At 53.6% G+C, this 22,313-nt stretch overlaps 1 protein-coding gene across 5 annotated transcripts in view; it reads left to right on the top strand.

Annotated features, from left to right (window-relative positions):
- Nucleotides 1–22,313, top strand: part of AXIN1 (axin 1) — a 74,855-nt gene that overhangs the window by 34,103 nt on the left and 18,439 nt on the right. For all 5 annotated transcript variants that reach the window (XM_063598115.1, XM_063598118.1, XM_063598116.1 and 2 more), the window contains exons 3-4: nt 12,735–12,875; nt 17,316–17,412. In XM_063598115.1, coding sequence (XP_063454185.1) covers nt 12,735–12,875; nt 17,316–17,412 — 238 coding nt within the window. The remainder of the gene's footprint in view (nt 1–12,734; nt 12,876–17,315; nt 17,413–22,313) is intronic.

Genomic DNA, 22,313 nt, shown 5'->3' with positions numbered 1-22,313 from the left:
TAGACCGCACTACCAGCAGGGCCATCCCTGGAGCCTGGGGTGTGCGCCATGTTCCCCAGCTGCCCCTCGGTCACCTCCTCCTGGAGCCTGGGGTGTGCACCACTGTTTGCAGCCACCCTGCCCTGAGCCAGGCCTGGGAGAAGCACCCAGCCTCACGCCTGCGGCGTGCGCTGCCTGGGTTTCCCTGGCCACAAGACGGGGCTCTCTGTGCTTCTCAGAAGGTCGTGCATCTTTGGGTCTGTGCGGCCACCTCCGTCTTCATGTCCAGCTCACTTGGAATTGGGCTTTCATTGGCTCATTCCTGGCTTATCATCCAGGGCTCACAGATGTGTGTTCCCAGCCATTTTACTAATTCCAGCCTCTGTCTTTCAGAATACAGCTGGTCTCTAACTTAGGATGGCTTCACTTAGGCCTTTTCAACTTTACAACCAGCCTGAAGCATTCAGGGTGCCCGTCAACGAAAGGCAAGGCTGTGTCTGGATAACCCTTTGAGGTTGGAATCCACTTTCCACCTCATATTCCCAGCTATGAGAGGGTTTAACCCTTCGTGGGTTGGCATCCGCCTTCTACCTCATATTCCCAGCTATGAGAGGGTTTAACCCTTCTTGGGTTGGAATCCACCTACCTCATATTCCCAGCTATGAGAGGGTTTAACCCTTCGTGGGTTGGAATCCACCTACCTCATATTCCCAGCTATGAGAGGGTTTAACCCTTTGTGGGTTGGCATCTGCCTTCTACCTCATATTTCCAGCTATGAGAGGGTTTAACCCTTCGTGGGTTGGAATCCACCTACCTCATATTCCCAGCTATGAGAGGGTTTAACCCTTCGTGGGTTGGAATCCACCTACCTCATATTCCCAGCTATGAGAGGGTTTAACCCTTCGTGGGTTGGAATCCACCTACCTCATATTCCCAGCTATGAGAGGGTTTAACCCTTCGTGGGTTGGAATCCACCTTCTACCTCGTATTCCCAGCTATGAGAGGTTTATCAGGACGCAGCCTTGTCGTGAGTTGAGGAGCTCTGTGGTTGGAGAAAAAGGCGATTTGCCTTTCAAAATAGCTATAATTATTTTACGTGGTGTACTGACCTGTGCTGCTTAAGCAAAACCATCAGAACTTACTTTTAACAACACAGAAGTCTTGGCGGGGTGGGGCACGTGCTATGCAGAGCTCTCCTGGGGCTGCTGTTTGCTGTTTCCCCATAGTGGTTGTCACCAGCAGGTGCCATGTGGTGCCTTACTACCAGGGAGGGTGGCGGCTCCTGCCTGGGTATGGAAGGCACAGAGAGCAGCGGGCCCAGAGCATCCCAGAGCGTGGGTAGCATGAGGCAGGAGGGCCTGTAGCAGTGGTTTCGGGTGATTCCCAGGGCCAGATCTACCTCCAGCCTCCTCTTCCCATGTTCTGGGTGGCATCCGTCACACCCAGGTGGTCTTTTGGCATTAAACATTTTTTGTGGGCAGGCGCAGTGGCTTAAACCTGTAATCCCAGCACTTTGGGAGGCCGAGGCGGGCAGATCACAAGGTCAGGCGTTCGAGACCAGCCTGACCAACATGGCGAAACCTTGTCTCTACTAAAAATACAGAAATTAGCCGGGCATGGTGACGTGTGCCTGGAGTCCCAGCTACTCGGGAGGCTGAGGCAGGAGAATCGATTGAACCCAGGAGGCGGAGGTTGTACCCAGGAGGCGGAGGTTGTAGTGAGCCGAGATTGCGCCACTGCACTCCAGTCTGGGCGAAAGAGCGAGGCTCCGTCTCAAAAAAAAAAATATATATATATATATACACGCATATACGTATGCATATATACATATATACACATATATACATATACATATATACATATATATTTGTTTTTAATTTTTATATTCTTGAGTGTACTTAGTGGAACTCTCTCACATTTACACGTGTGTGTTAAGGGATGTGGGAGGGATGCTGTGAAGCTTGACCTGTTTCTAAATTTCTCCATGAAACCATCACAGCGAAGCGTCATAATTTTGTGTACCTTTTCTGTTTAGATTTTATCCGCCCCTATGTTGCATTATTGGTGGTGTCATCTTACCTTGCTGGAATCCTTTTAAAGCATTTACCCCTTTGCAGTTCAGTAATTAAAATGATCTGATTTGTGGCCAGGCACGATGGCTCACGCCTGTAATCCCAGCACATTCGGACACCGAGGTGGGCAGATGACTTGAGCCCAAGAGTTCAAGACCAGCCTGGGTGACATAGTGAGACCTCATCTATATAAAAAATGAAAAAGTAGCCAGGAGTGGTAGTGTGCGCCTGTTGTCCCACCTACCCGGGAAGCTAAGGTGGGAGCCCAGGGAACAAAAAAGAAAATGTCAGTGCAGGAAATGCGTTGCTCGTGAGTGTGTGGGGGGCTGTCGGTTCTGAGGTTCTCATGCGGCCTGGGAAGAGGCAGGTGTGATGTGTGGGATTGAGACATGTCCAGGCACAGGAACCAATGAAAGAACTGTACAACATTTACTTTTTCAGAGGGAGGAAATGGAAAGCAAAAAATACCCCAAAGAAGGCAAGAAAGAGCAAAAGGAAGTAGAGCAGATGTGATAAACCAACCCGATCCGACGGCGGCCCAGCTCCCTCCACATCACACTAAATGTAACCGGACCAGACGGCCTCATTAAAAGGAAAAATTGTCATGCTACCTTTTTAAAAGGCAGGCTGCTTACACAAGTACAAGAATATAGAATGGTTAAATGTGAAAAGACGGAAGATGAGAGTACCACAGTGACCAGAGAGCCGGTGCCGTGGCCATGCTGGATGTGGGAGCAGCCGCGGGAGTCCCAGAGAGGTGCCTTCCTGGGGCAGGAGGAGCACCTTTCTCCACCATCCATGAACACCTGGGCAGGGGAGACCTTCTGTGTGGCCCTGACATTTGGGCCTCTTAGGCCAGCCTAGAGTGCACTGGCCGCCTCATGGCTTCTCATTTCCTGTTGCCTTGAAGCTAATAGGGTCCTTGTAGCTGTCAAACCCCACAGGTGTTTGTTTATGACACAGCTCCTGGGCATTGATTCTGCCATCAGCGCCTCCTCACCGCTTCACTGGACTTTCCCTTCTGTGATGGGCACGTTTTTCCCTAAGTCACCATGTCTTCTCATGCCTCCTCTCCACGACATTTTTGTTTTTGAGACAGAGTCTGGAGCACAGGCTGGAACACAGTGGCGTGATCATGTCTTATTGCAGACTCCCGGGCTCCAGCGAGTCTCCTGCCTTACCCTCCCAAGTCGCTGGGATTCTAGGTGTGCGCCACCACACCGGACCCTAAAGAAAGCCTTTGAACACACAGAAGAGTTGCGAGGAGTCTGTCACTACCTGGCTCTGCAGGGTCTCCCAGCCTCTGTGTCCCCGGACTCTGCCTGAGTCCTGGCACCTGTTCCAGAAGAGCTGTGCACGTTTTCCTGTTTGAGGTCATCAGCGTGGGGGTCTGGGCACAGCTCTCACCAAGTCTCCGGCCGCATTCTCTCCGCACAGCCACGGGTCAGAGCCGCTCTCACCAAGGCCCTGGCCGCATTCTCACCGCACAGCCAGGGGTCAGAGCCGCTCTCACCAAGTCTCCGGCCGCATTCTCTCCGCACAGCCAGGGGTCAGAGCCGCTCTCACCAAGGCCCCGGCCGCATTCTCACCGCACAGCCAGGGGTCAGAGCCGCTCTCACCAAGGCCCCGGCCGCATTCTCACCGCACAGCCAGGGGTCAGAGCCGCTCTCACCAAGGCCCCGGCCGCATTCTCTCCGCACAGCCAGGGGTCAGAGCCGCTCTCACCAAGGCCCCGGCCGCATTCTCTCCGCACAGCCAGGGGTCAGAGCCGCTCTCACCAAGGCCCCGGCCGCATTCTCACCGCACAGCCAGGGGTCAGAGCCGCTCTCACCAAGGCCCCGGCCGCATTCTCACCGCACAGCCAGGGGTCAGAGCCGCTCTCACCAAGGCCCCGGCCGCATTCTCTCCGCACAGCCAGGGGTCAGAGCCGCTCTCACCAAGGCCCCGGCCGCATTCTCTCCGCACAGCCAGGGGTCAGAGCCGCTCTCACCAAGGCCCCGGCCGCATTCTCTCCGCACAGCCAGGGGTCAGAGCCGCTCTCACCAAGGCCCCGGCCGCATTCTCTCCGCACAGCCAGGGGTCAGAGCCGCTCTCACCAAGGTCCCGGCCGCATTCTCACCGCACAGCCAGGGGTCAGAGCCGCTCTCACCAAGGCCCCGGCCGCATTCTCTCCGCACACAGCCAGGGGTCAGCATCTCCACTGTCTGAGAAGTGCAGGAGTAGGTGGAGGTGCTCGTGAAGGGCGGGCATACAGGTGCACACATGGGCATGCGGGCGCGCACACAGATGGATACGTGGGCACGCACACACAAAGCACGCATCCATAGGCGCACGCACAGGCAGGCACGCGAGCACATGCCCCTCCCGCCACTGGATCCCAGCTATATGGGGGGATCCTGGAACTCCCATGTGACCTCCCCTTGGACGTGTCTTTGACCAGAACGTTCTTGGTCGCATCTGCTGGTAGTGAAGGCCAAGCCTGGCCGCCTGTGTCTTCAGGTACAGGAGCCATCTGAGTGCTGAGGGCAGATCCTGGGAGCCAGGGCAGTTGTCTGGGATTGTTACGAAGATCAATAGTAAACAGGCTGCCCTTCTTCCTTTTCTTTTCTCCCAGCCGCCTTCTCCCGCTTCTCTCCCCTTTGCTGCCTGACCTTGGTGCTTGTGTGCAGTGGAACTTGCTGTGTGCTGGAGCTTGTGGAAAATGGGAAACTTGCGTTTCTCCTGCTTCTCATTTTAAAGACAAACAGGTTTTCCAAAAATGTGAAAGGCACACCTGGGAAGTCAGAGTGGGAGAAGGATTTGGAATTGGACACATGAACACAGAAGGCTTCGTTCTGCTGTATGTGGCTCCCAAGTGACGGGACAGGTGTGAGCCCCATGGCAGCATGAGGGCAGGGCATGTGCTTCCAGTGCGTGCCAAGACAGACACGCCATGTGCCGTGGGCTACAGACGCGCCGTGTGCCGTGGGCTACAGACGCACCATGTGCCGTGGGCTACAGACGCGCCGTGTGCCGTGGGCTACAGATGCACCCGTGTGCCTTGGACGTAGACTTCTTAAACTTCTGTGCGGCAGTGGCCTTCTCTCTTCCATTTGAAATGTTTTTATTTGGCCAAATAGATGTTTATAGAAAGTTACCAAAGTTCAGTGTTTCTTCATAGTAACAGGGAGACTTTAGTACTTAACCTGAGATCTGAGGTTGGCTGCAGTGGTTGTGATAATATCAGTAGCTGCTGAGCAGCTGTGGCTTTAAGTATCAAAGGAATAATGGTGTCATTTATAAATACTGCATGATGCTTAAAGCAAAGAGCCTGAAGCTGCAGGCTGGTATCATTTTATCTGCTCTATGTCAGGTACAGAGAGGAGACGAGGAGTGAACCAAACTTACAAAGCCCAGCCACCGGTGGTTGGTGTTTCCAGAGAACCCATTTCCCAAGAGCGGCCCCATGGTTGCTGTCAGCCTGAGGCTGCCGTCACCTGGCCGTGACTGTCTGTGGCCTGCAGTGAGCGACCAGGCCACAGTGGGTGGGTCAGAGGGAGTCGTGGACATCGGCCCTGGCAGAGGCCTGACATTGTGAACCGTGTTTTCCATTGTGGCATGGGGTCCTGCACCTGTCTCCCGAGCAGCTGAGCACGGTCACCCGCACTGTTCGTATGAAAGGCCCTGCTTGTGTGTTCTGGCCCCATGCGATACCCTCCAGAGGGCATGGAGGCCACAGCCCCAGGGGAAATGGCCCCGTGCAGCGAGGCCCTGCCCACCACCGCCACAGGCTATCCCCAGCTTGCAGTGCTCGCTCATCTCCCCAGGCATCCCATGTCACCAGAGTCCAAGGTGCTGGGCTGCCTGCCCCCCTCCCATCTTGTCAAAGGGCCTTTCCTGGTGTAAGTAGAACTGGGGCTTTCCCTAGGTTCTGCTCATCAGGTGGATGGCTGGAAGCCGCGCTGGTCCCTCCCTCCACACCAAGGACTCTGATGCGCAGGTGTGCAGTCACCGATGCACGTGTGCTTGCACCTCCGACATGGCAGTTCCTCCGGCCATGTGCACGTGCAGGGCGGCCCATTGTGGTAGCCTTGGGAGGTGTCTTGGTTATCTTGTGTCGCTGTGACCTGTGGAGATCCAACTGAGGTAGTCATCACCCCTCCGGGGACACATTTCAAGACCCAGGTGGAGGCCTGAAATGCGATAGTGCTGAACCCTGTATATACTGTTCTCCCCTCTGGGAACACACCTCTGATCAAATTTAACTTACAAGTTAGGCACAGTAGAGACTAAAAACAATTGTGAATCAAATGGAATGATTGTAAGGGTGCACTGTGATAAACCCCCTGTGAGGCTGACGACTGTAAGGGTGCACTGTGATAAACCCCCTGTGAGGCTGACGACTGTAAGGGTGCACTGTGATAAACACCCTGTGAGGCTGACGACTGTAAGAGTGCAATGTGATAAACACCATGAGGCTGACGACTGTAAGGGTGCACTGTGATAAACCCCCTGTGAGGCTGACGACTGTAGGGGTGCAATGTGATAAATCCCCTGTGAGGCTGACGACTGTAAGAGTGCAATGTGATAAACACCATGAGGCTGACGACTATAACGGTGCAATGTGATAAACACCGTGTGAGGCTGACAACTGTAAGGGTGCACTGTGATAAACCCCCTGTGAGGCTGACGACTGTAAGGGTGCAATGTGATAAACACCATGAGGCTGACGACTGTAAGGGTGCACTGTGATAAAACCCCTGTGAGGCTGACGACTGTAAGGGTGCAATGTGATAAACATGAGGCTGACGACTGTAAGGGTGCACTGTGATAAACCCCCTGTGAGGCTGACGACTGTAAGAGTGCAATGTGATAAACACCATGAGGCTGACGACTGTAAGGGTGCACTGTGATAAACACCGTGTGAGGCTGACGACTGTAGGGGTGCACTGTGATAAACCCCCTGTGAGGCTGACGACTGTAAGGGTGCAATGTGATAAATACCTTGTGAGGCTGACGACTGTAAGGGTGCAATGTGATAAACACCATGAGGCTGACGACTGTAAGGGTGCAATGTGATAAACCCCCCGTGAGGCTGACGACTGTAAGGGTGCACTGTGATAAATACCGTGTGAGGCTGACGACTGTAAGGGTGCACTGTGATAAACCCCCTGTGAGGCTGACGACTGTAAGGGTGCAATGTGATAAACACCGTGTGAGGCTGACGACTGTAAGGGTGCACTGTGATAAACCCCCCGTGAGGCTGACGACTGTAAGGGTGCACTGTGATAAACCCCCTGTGAGGCTGACGACTGTAAGAGTGCAATGTGATAAACACCATGAGGCTGACGACTGTAAGGGTGCACTGTGATAAACCCCCTGTGAGGCTGACGACTGTAGGGGTGCAATGTGATAAATCCCCTGTGAGGCTGACGACTGTAAGAGTGCAATGTGATAAACACCATGAGGCTGACGACTATAACGGTGCAATGTGATAAACACCGTGTGAGGCTGACAACTGTAAGGGTGCACTGTGATAAACCCCCTGTGAGGCTGACGACTGTAAGGGTGCAATGTGATAAACACCATGAGGCTGACGACTGTAAGGGTGCACTGTGATAAAACCCCTGTGAGGTTGACGACTGTAAGGGTGCAATGTGATAAACATGAGGCTGACGACTGTAAGGGTGCACTGTGATAAACCCCCTGTGAGGCTGACGACTGTAAGAGTGCAATGTGATAAACACCATGAGGCTGACGACTGTAAGGGTGCACTGTGATAAACACCGTGTGAGGCTGACGACTGTAGGGGTGCACTGTGATAAACCCCCTGTGAGGCTGACGACTGTAAGGGTGCAATGTGATAAATACCTTGTGAGGCTGACGACTGTAAGGGTGCAATGTGATAAACACCATGAGGCTGACGACTGTAAGGGTGCAATGTGATAAACCCCCCGTGAAGCTGACGACTGTAAGGGTGCACTGTGATAAACACCGTGTGAGGCTGACGACTGTAAGGGTGCACTGTGATAAACCCCCTGTGAGGCTGACGACTGTAAGGGTGCAATGTGATAAACACCGTGTGAGGCTGACGACTGTAAGGGTGCACTGTGATAAACCCCCCGTGAGGCTGACGACTGTAAGGGTGCACTGTGATAAACCCCCTGTGAGGCTGACGACTGTAAGAGTGCAATGTGATAAACACCATGAGGCTGACGACTGTAAGGGTGCACTGTGATAAAACCCCTGTGAGGCTGACGACTGTAAGAGTGCAATGTGATAAACACCATGAGGCTGACAACTGTAAGGGTGCACTGTGATAAACCCCCTGTGAGGCTGACGACTGTAGGGGTGCAATGTGATAAACCCCCTGTGAGGCTGACGACTGTAAGAGTGCAATGTGATAAACACCATGAGGCTGATGACTGTAAGAGTGCAATGTGATAAACACCATGAGGCTGACAACTGTAAGGGTGCAATGTGATAAACCCCCTGTGAGGCTGACGACTGTAAGGGTGCACTGTGATAAACCCCCTGTGAGGCTGACTGTAAGGGTGCACTGTGATAAACCCCCTGTGAGGCTGACGACTGTAAGAGTGCACTGTGATAAACCCCCTGTGAGGCTGACGACTGTAAGGGTGCACTGTGATAAACACCGTGTGAGGCTGACGACTGTAAGGGTGCACTGTGATAAACCCCCTGTGAGGCTGACGACTGTAAGGGTGCACTGTGATAAACACCGTGTGAGGCTGACGACTGTAAGGGCGCACTGTGATAAACCCCCTGTGAGGCTGACGACTGTAAGGCTGCACTGTGATAGACCCCCTGTGAGGCTGACGACTGTAAGGGTGCACTGTGATAAACACCATGAGGCTGACGACTGTAAGGGTGCACTGTGATAAAACCCCTGTGAGGCTGACGACTGTAAGGGTGCACTGTGATAAACCCCCTGTGAGGCTGACGACTGTAAGAGTCCAATGTGATAAACACCATGAGACTGACAACTGTAAGGGTGCACTGTGATAAACCCCCTGTGAGGCTGACGACTGTAGGGGTGCAATGTGATAAACCTCCTGTGAGGCTGACGACTGTAAGAGTGCAATGTGATAAACACCATGAGGCTGACGACTGTAAGGGTGCACTGTGATAAACCCCCCGTGAGGCTGACGACTGTAAGGGTGCACTGTGATAAACCCCCTGTGAGGCTGACGACTGTAAGAGTGCAATGTGATAAACACCATGAGGCTGACGACTGTAAGGGTGCACTGTGATAAAACCCCTGTGAGGCTGACGACTGTAAGAGTGCAATGTGATAAACACCATGAGGCTGACAACTGTAAGGGTGCACTGTGATAAACCCCCTGTGAGGCTGACGACTGTAGGGGTGCAATGTGATAAACCCCCTGTGAGGCTGACGACTGTAAGAGTGCAATGTGATAAACACCATGAGGCTGACGACTGTAAGGGTGCCATGTGATAAACCCCCTGTGAGGCTGACGACTGTAAGGGTGCACTGTGATAAACCCCCTGTGAGGCTGACTGTAAGGGTGCACTGTGATAAACCCCCTGTGAGGCTGACGACTGTAAGAGTGCACTGTGATAAACCCCCTGTGAGGCTGACGACTGTAAGGGTGCACTGTGATAAACACCGTGTGAGGCTGACGACTGTAAGGGTGCACTGTGATAAACCCCCTGTGAGGCTGACGACTGTAAGGGTGCACTGTGATAAACACCGTGTGAGGCTGACGACTGTAAGGGTGCACTGTGATAAACCCCCTGTGAGGCTGACGACTGTAAGGGTGCACTGTGATAAACCCCCTGTGAGGCTGACGACTGTAAGGGTGCACTGTGATAAACCCCCTGTGAGGCTGACGACTGTAAGGGTGCACTGTGATAAACCCCCTGTGAGGCTGACGACTGTAAGGGTGCACTGTGATAAACCCCCTGTGAGGCTGACGACTGTAAGGGTGCAATGTGATAAACACCATGAGGCTGACGACTGTAAGGGTGCACTGTGATAAACCCCCTGTGAGGCTGACGACTGTAAGGGTGCACTGTGATAAACACCGTGTGAGGCTGACGACTGTAAGGGTGCAATGTGATAAAACCCCTGTGAGGCTGACGACTGTAAGGGTGCACTGTGATAAACCCCCTGTGAGGCTGACGACTGTAAGGGTGCACTGTGATAAACCCCCTGTGAGGCTGACTGTAAGGGTGCACTGTGATAAACCCCCTGTGAGGCTGAGGACTGTAAGGGTGCAATGTGGTAAACCCCCTGTGAGGCTGACGACTGTAAAGGTGCACTGTGATAAACCCCGTGTGAGGCTGACGACTGTAAGGGTGCACTGTGATAAACACCGTGTGAGGCTGACGACTGTAAGGGTGCACTGTGATAAAACCCCTGTGAGGCTGACGACTGTAAGGGTGCACTGTGATAAACCCCCTGTGAGGCTGACGACTGTAAGGGTGCACTGTGATAAACCCCCTGTGAGGCTGACGACTGTAAGGGTGCACTGTGATAAACCCCCTGTGAGGCTGACGACTGTAAGGGTACACTGTGATAAACCCCCTGTGAGGCTGACGACTGTAAGGGTGCACTGTGATAAACCCCCTGTGAGGCTGACGAGTGTAAGGGTGCACTGTGATAAACACCGTGTGAGGCTGACGACTGTAAGGTTGCACTGTGATAAACCCTCTGTGAGGCTGATGACTGTAAGGGTGCACTGTGATAAACACCCTGTAAAGCTAGTCTCTTTCTCTCGCAGTCTTACCACTTTGTGCACACCTAGTTTCAGACCTTGGCTGAACGCAAGTAACTGAAACTAGGGAAAGCAAAGCCGAGTGGGGGCAGCCGCTAGAAGGGCGGGGCAGCCTCAGGGCACACTGTGGGGCTTGGCAGTTAGGGACCCTGCAGAGTCCACACGCCAGTTGGTTGGCAGCACAGCAAAGCACCGGGAAGGGGCACATGCCTTTGACAGGAGTTAGATGTGGTGGAGAGAGGCGCTTAAAATTATTGAGGACAAGATGGATTATTCGGTATTTAATGCTAACAGCTGGCTCTCCATTTTGATGTGAAGGAGTGAGCTAGATTTTACTTATTTTTTATTATTTTATTTTTTACCTTTAGGCTCTGCTGGACTGGCCTAGATTTTGTATACACACATTTCAGGTGAAGGTCTAAAAAAAACTGGAGCATATAAAGAAAAATAGAATATATGTGTAATTCTGGAATAAGGAAGGAATGTGTTTCCAAAATAGAAAATAAATAAATAAATAAAGGAAAAGATTGGAATATCTGATTTATTTATTTATTTATTTATTTACTTTATTTTTGAGACAGAGTCTTACTCTGTCGCCCAGGCTGGAGTGCAGTGCTGCGATCTCAGCTTACTGCAATCTCTGCCTCCCGGGTTCAAGCGATTTTCTTGCCTCAGCCTCCCAAGTAGCTGGGATTACAGGCGCATGCCACCACACCCAGCTAATTTTTGTATTTTTAGTAGAGATGGTGTTTCACCATGTTGGTCAGGCTGTTCTTTTTTTTTTTTTTTTTTGGGTCTTTTGAGACAGAGTCTTGCTGTGTCGCCCAGGCTGGAGTGCAGTGGCGTGATCTCAGCTTACTGCAAGCTCCGCCTCCCAGGTTCACGCTATTCTCCCGCCTCAGCCTCCCAAGTAGCTGGGACTACAGGCACCCGCCACCACGCCCAGCTAATTTTTTGTATTTTTAGTAGAGACGGGGTTTCACTGTGTTAGCCAGGATGGTCTCTATCTCCTGACCTCGTGATCTGCCTGCCTCGGCCACCCAAAGTGCTGGGATTAAAGGCATGAGCCACCGCACCCGGCCTGTCTGATTTCATAGAAATGAAAAATTTTGTTTGACCAAAATCAACCTGAGCAATGTTAAAAAGAAAAATGACATTTAGGGAGAAAATGTTTTTTGCGTATATAACCAGAGATTAATAACAAGTCTATTTGAAGACTTCTGTAAATCACCAAGAAACTCATAATCCACCCCATAGAAAATGGCAAACCATATGAACAGATAAAGAGGAAGAAGTTTAAATGACAAATACCCTAAACTGCCAGTCTGACCATTAATCAGGGAAATGCAGATTGAAAAAAGGTGTCATTTCCCGGCTAATTTTGTGGTAACAAGAGGAGGTGAATCGTCCCAGGAGCTGGGGAGGAACCTCTGCTCTAGGTAGGGGGACAGGAGGTGGCACCACCCACACACACTGTCACATACCGGCCCTGACATCAGTCCCATGGCCATGCTTGGACTTGGGCACAGGTGCAGAGACGTCTGAGCTGAATCCCAAGGGCCTCATCCTGATCAAAACCCAGTGTCCTCTCCCGACGCGCACTTCAGAATGAGCAGAACATCTGCGTCCCATTTCTAGTGCCGTGCACGGAAAACAAACCCAAATGATCACGTGTGGATGCTCTGTGTGTGCACCAAAGCCCCCGCCTAAAATCAGAGGAGAGATCTGGAAAGATGCCCGGTGCTTTAATGCACCCCGTTGAAAAGGACAGAGGGACAAGAGGACAGGTGGAGATGTTGGTCTTTTCTCTATGCTCCTTATTTTTCTCCAAATTGCTTGTGTTTTTAATTAATACATTGAGATATTCAGATAACATGAAAATGTGGAATAAAATGAGAAGCTGTTGGCAGGCTGTCACTAACATGCCCTGCTTGCCTGTTTGCAGGTATGGATCCTGGCGGGAGCCAGTCAACCCCTATTATGTCAATGCCGGCTATGCCCTGGCCCCAGCCACCAGTGCCAACGACAGCGAGCAGCAGAGCCTGTCCAGCGATGCAGACACCCTGTCCCTCACGGACAGCAGCGTGTAAGTCCCGTCCCGGATACCCAGTCCCTCACGGACAGCAGCGTGTAAGTCCGGTCCCGGACACCCTGTCCCTCACGGACAGCAGCGTGTAAGTCCCGACCCGGATACCCAGTCCCTCACGGACAGCAGTGTGTAAGTCCGGTCCCAGACACCCTGTCCCTTGAGGACAGCAATGTGTACGTCCTGCCCCAGACACCCTGTTTCTTGCGGATGTCAGCGTGTAAGTCCCACCCTGCTGCAGAGCGCGGCCAGCTCAGAGGGAGCTTCGTGCTGACCCAGAGATGCCTGGGCTTTGTCTTCAGGAAAAGTGTTTCCTGGCTCCCCAGGTCTCAGTGAGAGTGCGTCTGGACATGCAGGCAGGCTGTACCGCAGAGGCTGTCCTCCAAGCAGTACAAGTGAGGGCTCAGCTTTGTGTCGGTTGCTTCTCTCTGTGACCAGGGCTGCTGGGACCTCCCTATGAGGAAGGATCGAGAGTGAACCTAAGACAGTCTGTAGGCTGCCCGGGCTAGAGTTTGCTCTTTGGTTTTCAGAGTCTGGGGTTTCAGCTTAAAGACAGGCACAGGCCAGCTGCCTCACCACTGGCTGTGGCGAGTGATGTGGTCCCTGAGGGTGGCGTTTCTGCCGACGCTGGTGCAGTACAGGGACCTGTCTTGTCCCTGTCACCCACTTGGCAAGGGGCTGGGAGCAGGAGTGAGGGAAGATGCTGTGGTTGTGCTGAGGCCTGGGCCACACATGTGTGACGCTCGAGGTGACAGGCGGAAGCTTATTCTTTCATTGTCCGGGGAAACCCCATGTGTAGGAACGTGCTTGTTTAATGACCTCTTCCCCTGTGCTTCGCAGCTGGCTTTTCAGGACCTAGGTACACCCCAGCCATTAGATGATGCCAACAGTCTTGTTGCAGTAGGGCACTGGCTGCCAGCCTGTGGGGGTCATTTGGGGTTTTGGTTACCCATGAAGCTCAGACCTTCCCAGCTCTGGTCTGTGCGCCACACGCCACCTGCCCACCAGCCATCCTAGTCAGGGCTGGGGCCGAGCGGCAGGAACCAGGGTCTCCCTGCAGCAGCCTCAGCATTGGAGGAGGCCAGCGGCTATGAACCTGTGAGCAGCTGGAGCCCGTGGACCACCACCCTCCCTCCCCACTGCGGCCAGCGGTGTCCCAGATGTCTTTCCCGCTTCGCTGGGTTCTCCATGAGGAAAGCCTGGAGATCTGGATAGGGCTGGAGGAGGAGAGAGGGACTTCTCACCTGCTGGTGATTCTGCCCATCTTTTTATGAATATGTTTTAAGTGATGGTCCCACTGTATGTACCATTTTTATGGTTCTTTTCATTTTGAGACAGGATCTCACTGTCACCCAGGCTGGACTGCAATGGTTGCGATCTTGGCTTACTGCAGCTTCTGTCTCCTGGTCCCAAGCAATTCTGCCTCAGCCTTCAGAGTTGCTGAGGCTACAAGCGTGCGCCACCACGCCTGGCTAATGATTATTATAATTTTTGTAGAGACGAGGCCTCACTATGCAGTCTCGAACCCCTGGGCTCAAACAGTGCACCCACTTCAGCCTCATGAGTGCTGGGATTACGGGCATGAGCCACTGTGCCTGGCTGGTTTGTTCTTTTCATTTGCCTGTCTTTAAACATTTTTCCAAAACCTGAATTTCAGATGAGGAGAACAAGTTGTCACATTCTGTTTCTGAACCAGATTCAGCCAGCCCACATTGCCGTAGGTCTTGGCCCCTTGGTTTTTCCCCAGGTAGCTGTGGTAGTGCAGGGGCAGCTCCCTGCCCCTTCCGGGCAGAGCTGCTGTATGTGGCTTCTCCTGGTTTCTTTCATTCTCGTTTAATTTTGAATCTTCAAAATAAAATGTTGACGTGCTTTTAGCAGCACCTGACTTGAGGTTACTGGAGTTGAAGCAGTGCCTGCCGTGGTCCTGAAGCCTCGGGCCAGGTGGTTGGGTGCAGTGCAGCCCACGGAGCGCCTGACATGCATCCTAGCATCTGGTTTCCCTCTTCCCCACAACTCTGTTACTACAACAAAAAGTAACCTGCCAACTCAGTTTTCTCAAAAAGTCTCCTAATTCTCTCCAAGAAAAGGGACATATGTTTCCTAAAGGGAGGACCTAAAATAAATAGGTATTTTTTTTCTTGATATTCTGTTCATCTTGGTTTGTACTGAAGTGTTTAACAATTTGGAATGTGAAATTGCTACACGTACTCGAAAGCAAATCAGAGGTAAAAAGTGGACAGGTGAAGAGCATCATTCCGGTGGGGCAGCTGCGCTCAGCTTTTGTGCTGGCGGCAAGCTCACAACATTCCACGTGGCACTCGAGAGGCTGTGGGCTGTGGACACAGATGTGGGGTCAGTGTCTAATCCACAGAGGCCTGTGGCGGTTACCCAATCCAAGTATCATGTCTAAGAAACCAGTAGATTGGTGGCTTCAGGACACTTCAACAAACCCTGAGGCAAGTGTTAGGTGAGTTTTAGATTCACTTGTTCCTGACGCCCGTGGCTGAGCCAGACCTGGACTCGGCTCACCATTGCCCACAACACTCAGTGGTGCTGTGACAGCCGAGGATGCCTCAGGAGTTGCCGTGTCTGCCAGGCAGCCCTGGGTCGGGCGCTCTCTTCAGTCGTCCCCTGTCTCCTGGCAGCTCTGGGAGGCCCCTGGGTGCGGCACGGATCCCTGGAGCTGCCGTGCTTCCGAAGGCAGCTTTTCTTTCTTTCTTCCTTTTCTTTTTTGAGACGGAGTCTCGCTCTGTCACCCAGGCTGGAGTGCAGTGGTGCGATCTCGGCTCACTGCAAGCTCTGCCTCCCGGGTTCACGCCATTCTCCTGCCTCAGCCTCCCGAGTAGCTGGGACTACAGGCACCCGCCACCACACCCGGCTAATTTTTTGTGTTTTTAGTAGAGACGGGGTTTCACCGTGTTAGCCAGGATGGTCTCGATCTCCTGACGTCGTGATCCGCCCGCCTCGGCCTCCCACAGTGCTGGGAATGACAGGCATGAGCCACCGCGCCCAGCCCGAAGGCAGCTTTTCTAATAGCTGGGAGAGGGCGAGGGCTTTCATGAAGGATGGTTGTGCGTGAGTTATCTTAACCCTGGGGTAATTATTCAGACCATGTATAATCTGACTTTCGTGTTTTAATGATCTTCTAAAGGGTTCATAAAGAAAACCTGTTGCAGGCCGGGCGCGGTGGCTCACGCCTGTAATCCCAGCAGTTTGGGAGGCCGAGGCAGGCGGATCACGGGGTCAGGAGATTGAGACCATTCCTGGTTAACACAGTGAAACCCCGTCTCTACTAAAAAATACCAAAAATTAGCCAGGTGTGGTGGCGGGCACCTGTAGTCCCAGCTACTCGGGAGGCTGAGGCAGGAGAATGGCGTGAACCTGGGAGGCGGAGCTTGCAGTGATCCGAGATCGCGCCACTACACTCCAGCCTGGGCGACAGAGCGAGACTCCGTCTCAAAAACAAAAAGAAAAAAATAAAAGAAAACCTGTTGCTAAAGACCTACCTTGTGCCTCCCTCAGAGACCACACCGCCCTGCCAGCTCCTGGAGAGAAGCAGAGTGTGCAGCCTTGGCATCTCTTATCTTTCCGTGGGGCACTGGTTGTCCTGGCTGCCCACTGTGCAGCCCTGAAATGTTTTTGGTCCATTTAGCAATGCCCTCCAAGGCAGGCACACTGCAGTGGTCTAGGCCACAAGCAGGGGCCAGCAAACGTTTCCCGTGCAGGGCTGGCAGTGGATATGTGAGGCTTTGCAGCCGCATGCAGTCCCTGTCACAGATTCTTCCCCTACCCTTTAAAAATGTAGAAACCTTGGCCGGGCGCCGTGGCTTGCGCCTGTAATCCCAGCACTTTGGGAGGCCGAGGCGGGCGGATCACGGGGTCAGGAGATTGAGACCATTCCTGGTTAACACAGTGAAACCCCGTCTCTACTAAAAAATACAAAAAATTAGCCAGGTGTGGTGGCGGGCACCTGTAGTCCCAGCTACTCGGGAGGCTGAGGCGGGAGAATGGCGTGAACCCGGGAGGTGGAGCTTGCAGTGAGCCGAGATTGTGCCACTGCACTCCAGCCTGGGCAACAGAGCGAGACTCCGTCTCAAAAAAAAGAAGAAAAAAAAATGTAGAAACCACTCTTAGCTGTCAGGCCCTAAAGAACAGGCAGGCACAAGGAGGCTTCGTGGAGGTGCCCAGTAAACACCAGCTAGGAGGGCGCGTGGCTGGGCACTTGGGCTTTACCATCACGTGTGAACCTTTGTGTGTACATGTTCCCCTGTGCACACATGGGTGCCTGCATCACCTGTGTGCACGTGTCTCAGTGGTGGTGGCTCACAGGTGTCCTCACCATTGCCTGCTGACCAGCGGTCGGGGCCAGGGGCTCTACTGGCACGGTGCTGGCCCTCCTGCTCCTCTCTGAGTTAACGGCTGCCTCTTTCTCCTGGACAGGGATGGGATCCCCCCATACAGGATCCGTAAGCAGCACCGCAGGGAGATGCAGGAGAGCGTGCAGGTCAATGGGCGGGTGCCCCTACCTCACATTCCCGTAAGTACCGGCTCTGCGGCCCTCAGCCCGTCGTCCTACCCACTCAGCGTGGGCCTGGTGAACTGGTCCGCGGGAAAGGCACTTGCCTGGCCTTCCACGAGCCAGGCTTACCTCTAGGCGTAAGCGTGTGATCCCAGCAACATCTGCAAGTGGCCAGTCCCTGAGGGCAGCAGGGGGACATCAAGTCTCAGGCAGCATTTAGGGCCCAGAGGGAGCTGTTCATTCAGAAGAGCCCCCACGCCCCAAGGCCACACCCTCCCTGGTGGCAGGAAGTGTCTTACCTTGTGAAGGTGGATGCTTCCCCTCAAGAGGGGGAGCTCTGAGCCTTTCTCAAGACTCAGAGCCCAGGCCTGGCCCCTGCACAGCCCTTGGGGAAAACTTGGTGTTTTTGTGGCTGAACAGTGGTCGTCTCCAGGTAAACGACTTGACTTTAAAGCTGCCTTGGCTTTCGCTGTTGCATAGAATAATGGCACCTTTGCCCAGTCTCAGGCATGGGGGCTTGGCTGGGCAGTAGGTCATGGAGCTGAGTGCTAGCTGGAGCCCTGCAAAGCCTGACTCCGTCTACAGAGCATTCCTGCGCTGATGAACGGATTAATGATCTTTCCTTATTTTGATGAGTTGACTTTGAACAGGAAAGATGTTACGGGAAGATGAGAAAAGTGTTTCCTTTTTTTTTTTGAGATAGGAGTTTTGCTGTCACTGCAAGCTCTGCCTCCCGGGTTCACGCCATTCTCCCGCCTCAGCCTCCCGAGTAGCTGGGAGTACAGGCGCCTGCCACCACGCCCGGCTAATTTTTTGTATTTTTAGTAGAGATGGGGTTTCACCATATTAGCCAGGATGGTCTAGATCTCCTGACCTCGTGATCCGCCCGTCTCAGCCTCCCAAAGTGCTGGGATTACAGGTGTGAGCCACTGCGCAACCCACTGTTAGCCGCGGTGTCTGAGGTTAAACCACATGACCATCTGAGTGTCTGTGCAGGGAAGTAGGCATTTTGAGAGCACTGACACAGTCTTGGTCAGGATTTCTTAGCCTTTTAGCTTTTCTGCAGATATCAGTTTCCAAGTCAGGAATTTCTTTATGGTTGAAAAGAAAGGATGTTGGTTTGTTCTCACTTCTGAGAAGATGCCAGCCAACCCTTGACTCAGGTTTGGCTAAAACTAGGCACTGATGGTGTCTACTTAACAAAAAGTGGCTGACATTGTAGGCTGTGTGTGGGTGCGTGCGTGTGTGCGTGCGTGTGCTGTGGAAGATCTGGGGCCCTGCCTGCCAGGCATGGCCCAAGGCTATCATGAGGTCACAGCCCAAGTCGAGGGCGCCTGCACAGCCACCGGCCTCTGATTTTCAAGTCACAGGTCCTGAATGTCAAGAACCCGCGGAGCCGCTGGGATGACGGAGGCCGGAGAGACAAGACAGCTGAGCAACCACAGGCCCGGGCCAGCCCTCTGTGCCCATGAGGACGGGGCTTGAGTGGGCTGAGGCCCGCAGGAGGCTTCTCTCCACAGGGGTGCCCCGATTTCGGGGTGCTGGTCAGAGTCTTCATGTGTAGAAAGTGCACGCCACAGACTCTGGATGAGGGGGCGTCAGGCAGACAACCTCCCCTCAGAAGGGTCAGGAAGGACAGAAGCTGTGGAGTGCGTTGGTGCCTGGAACGTGGACCTGGAAAGACCTCTCAGGATGCAACACAGAGAAAAGAGGACGCCTATGGCGAGTCCCTGGTGTTGTCGTCAGAACCTTCCAGAACCGAGGGAAGCACAGAGCCCTCAGGTCCTGGAGGGTCACATTTGAGTCGCCAGGAAGATGAAAGCCAACAGAGGCGGCAGGCACAGACAGGAGCAGGCCCTGCTGCGTTCCGCACCCCCAGAGGGCCCTTGTGTGGTGGGGTGGGGGCCGCAGTGTGCGTTTCTGTGTGAACAGTCTGCAGCGAACAACCTCATCGGAGGCTCTGTAGGAACCTGCATCAGGTCCATGTGGCCTGTCAGGTGGGGCTGTGGTTGGAACCTTTGGTGGGAGGTCCCTCAGCCAGAGGCCCAAGTGAGAAACCCACATCACGGGCACAGCTGCCCGGGGCCTGCTCACTGCTGCTACTGGGAAACTGGACCCGAGGATGGTGGTGAGCAGAGGCGGGGGGAGGCCCAGGAAGCCGATAAGCTAGCAGGACGTGCCGTGGCCGCACTGCCCACTTCTGCTCTGTCAAGGGCCTTGGTTTTGCGAAAGCTATGCCGTTTCTCTGGTGGGTCCATGGCTCTGCAGCAGGGACAGCAGGAGGGGAGTAGCTTAGACGCTCATAGGAGCAGAACCCTGTTGTGGCTGCACCCACGGAGGCCCAGGCTGTGTGCACCTTGTGAGACTCTTTAACACCTGCCCATCAGAGTTGGAGCAGGTTCATCCCGAAAACCCCCCTGCCCCCACTGTCCATGGAAAAATTGTCTTCTACAAAACTGGTCCCTGGTGCCAGAAGGCTGGGGGCCGTGGCTTTACAGCATCTGGTACCAGAATGCGTGCCCTGCGGGGAGGGGCCTCTTCATCTTTAGCATTTGCAGTTACTTGGAAGTTTCACGTTTTCATTTACTTGGCTTTTTCCTTTATGATATTTTTTTCTGTTCCTCTAAAGCTGGAGAGGTTGCCATTCTCTGTAAATCTGATGACTCTGACAGTTTTGCTGTTCTCAGAACCGTGGTGACGCAGCCTGCAGGGCCACCTGGAGTCTTTTTATGGAGCTCGCATGGCGGCATGAGTGCTCCTGTTGGCCCCTCAGCCGTGCTGCTCTCTGGGCCTGATGATGGGCTTTTCGTCCTGCCCTTGGTCTCTGTGGTGCTGACTGTTCAGACCATGAGCACGTCTGTCTGCACCTCTGGCTGTCTGCAGACACAGCAGCTGTGGTCCCTGCAGTGCTGGCAGCTCCCATTCCTGTGTGTGCCACTCCCACGTCTGTGCCTTGCCCAGCACTGGGCACGGAAAAGCCAGCATGGCCCCCCAGCCACCCAGCCTCCAGGCCCCGGGTGCAGCGGGAAAGGGTGGCTTGTTAGTTCCTTGCCATCTGTGCGGACGCCCTGCCGTCCACACACCCGGACACACCGGCCCACATCCCTGCTGGTGCCAGCCCCAGCCTTCCTCATCATCTTCCAGAAGCACTGGATGCTCCTCCTTGGCTCCGGGACAGACCCCTTCCTGGCGCTGTGCACGGCCCAGACTCCAGCAGTGACTTTTCCCAGCTCTGAGGCATCACCCAGTGTCCTGGGCGTGCCCTTGGCCCCTTCATACTCCACGTTCCTTGAAGTGAAGCCTGTGGCTCCAGGGCCAGCCTCTCTCTGAGCCTCGTCTACTGTGGAACATCTGAGCCTGGAGGAGGCCTTTTGTGTGGCCCCTGTGTCCAGTCGCACCCCATCCTTCTCAGGTTTAGGTGCTGTTTCTCCTCTCATTGTGTAGATGAGAAACGGGTGCACAGAGCCAGGACCGCGCCAGAGCCCACGGCAGGAGGGCAGGAAGGCCACACACACGGAGGGTCCCACCTCCCATCTGCCACCCTGCTTGCTTGTCACAGGGGAGCTGTCCCTGGCTGCATCCCTCCGCGGCTTAGACACTGGCGGCCTGGATTTTAAAACATGTTTTGCTATGAAGGATGTTATTGGAGCAGCTGGCAAAATTGGAATAAGATCTGCCACGTGATGTTATTGTATCAGGGTCAGTTTTTTTAACCATCCATATTTGTACTGTGGTTAGGTATGAGAGCGACCTTGCTTTTGTTAAATACACTGGTTCAGAAAAGTGAGCGTGCCTGTGTGTGTGCGTGTGTGTGTACGTGTGTGTGGGTGTGTGTGCCTGCGCATGTGTGGGCATGTGTGTGCGTATGTGTGTGTACGTGTGTGTGTACCTGCGCGTGTGCGTGTGTATGTGTGTGTGGGTATGTGTGCCTGCGCGTGCGTGTGTGTGGGGGGGGGGTGTGTGTGCCTGCGCATGTGTGGGCATGTGTGTGTACATGTGTGTGGGTGTGTGCCTGCGTGTGTGTGGGCATGTGTGTGTACGCATGTGCCTGCCGGTAAGGGGATGATAAAGCAGTTATGGCAGAATGTGAGCCCTTGGGGAATCTGGGTGAAGGTGGACGGGAATTCCTTGTTCTATTTTTGCAGCTGTTTTGAAGTTTGAAATTTAAAATGAAGTACCCTCGAAAGTTACACAGGGCCAGGCGTGGTGGCTCACACCGGTAATCCCAGTGCTTTGGGAGGCCGAGGTGGGAGGAGTTTGAGGCCAGCCTGGACAGCAAGACTCCCATCTCTATTTTTAAAAAAAGCTATAGGGGGGCCGGGCGCTGTGGCTCACGCCTGTCATCCCAGCACTTTGGGAGGCTGAGGCAGGCGGATCACGAGGTCAGGAGATTGAGACCATCCTGGCTAACATGGTGAAACCCCGTCTCTACTAAAAATACAAAAAAATTAGCCGGGCATGGTGGCAGGCGCCTGTAGTCCCAGCTACTCGGGAGGCTGAGGCAGGAGAATGGCGTGAACCTAGGGGGCGGAGCTTGCAGTGAGCCGAGATCGCGCCACTACACTCCAGCCTGGGCGACAGAGCAAGACCCTGTCTCAAAAACAAAACAAAACAAAAAAACAAAAAACAAACAAGCTATATGGTATATTACTATAAAATACATTGCAGATGTATTGTTATTATTTTGAGACGGGGTCTCACTCTCTTACCCAGGCTGCAGGGCAGTGGCATGATCTCGGCTCACTGCAGCCTTGATCTCCCAGGACTTACGCGATCCGATCCTCCCACCTCAGCCTCCCAAGTAGTCGGGACCACAGGTGCCACCACACCCGGCTAATTAAAAAAAAATTTTTTTTGTAGAGATGAGGTCTCACTTTGTTGGCCAGACTGGTCTCTTAATTTCTGGGCTCAAGTAATCT

Source organism: Pan paniscus, chromosome 18, assembly GCF_029289425.2.
Source record: "Pan paniscus chromosome 18, NHGRI_mPanPan1-v2.0_pri, whole genome shotgun sequence".
In the NCBI taxonomy this organism is placed as follows: Eukaryota; Metazoa; Chordata; class Mammalia; order Primates; family Hominidae; genus Pan; species Pan paniscus.
The sequence above is the reverse complement of the archived record's forward strand: the minus strand, read 5'-3'. Positions and strand labels throughout refer to the sequence as shown.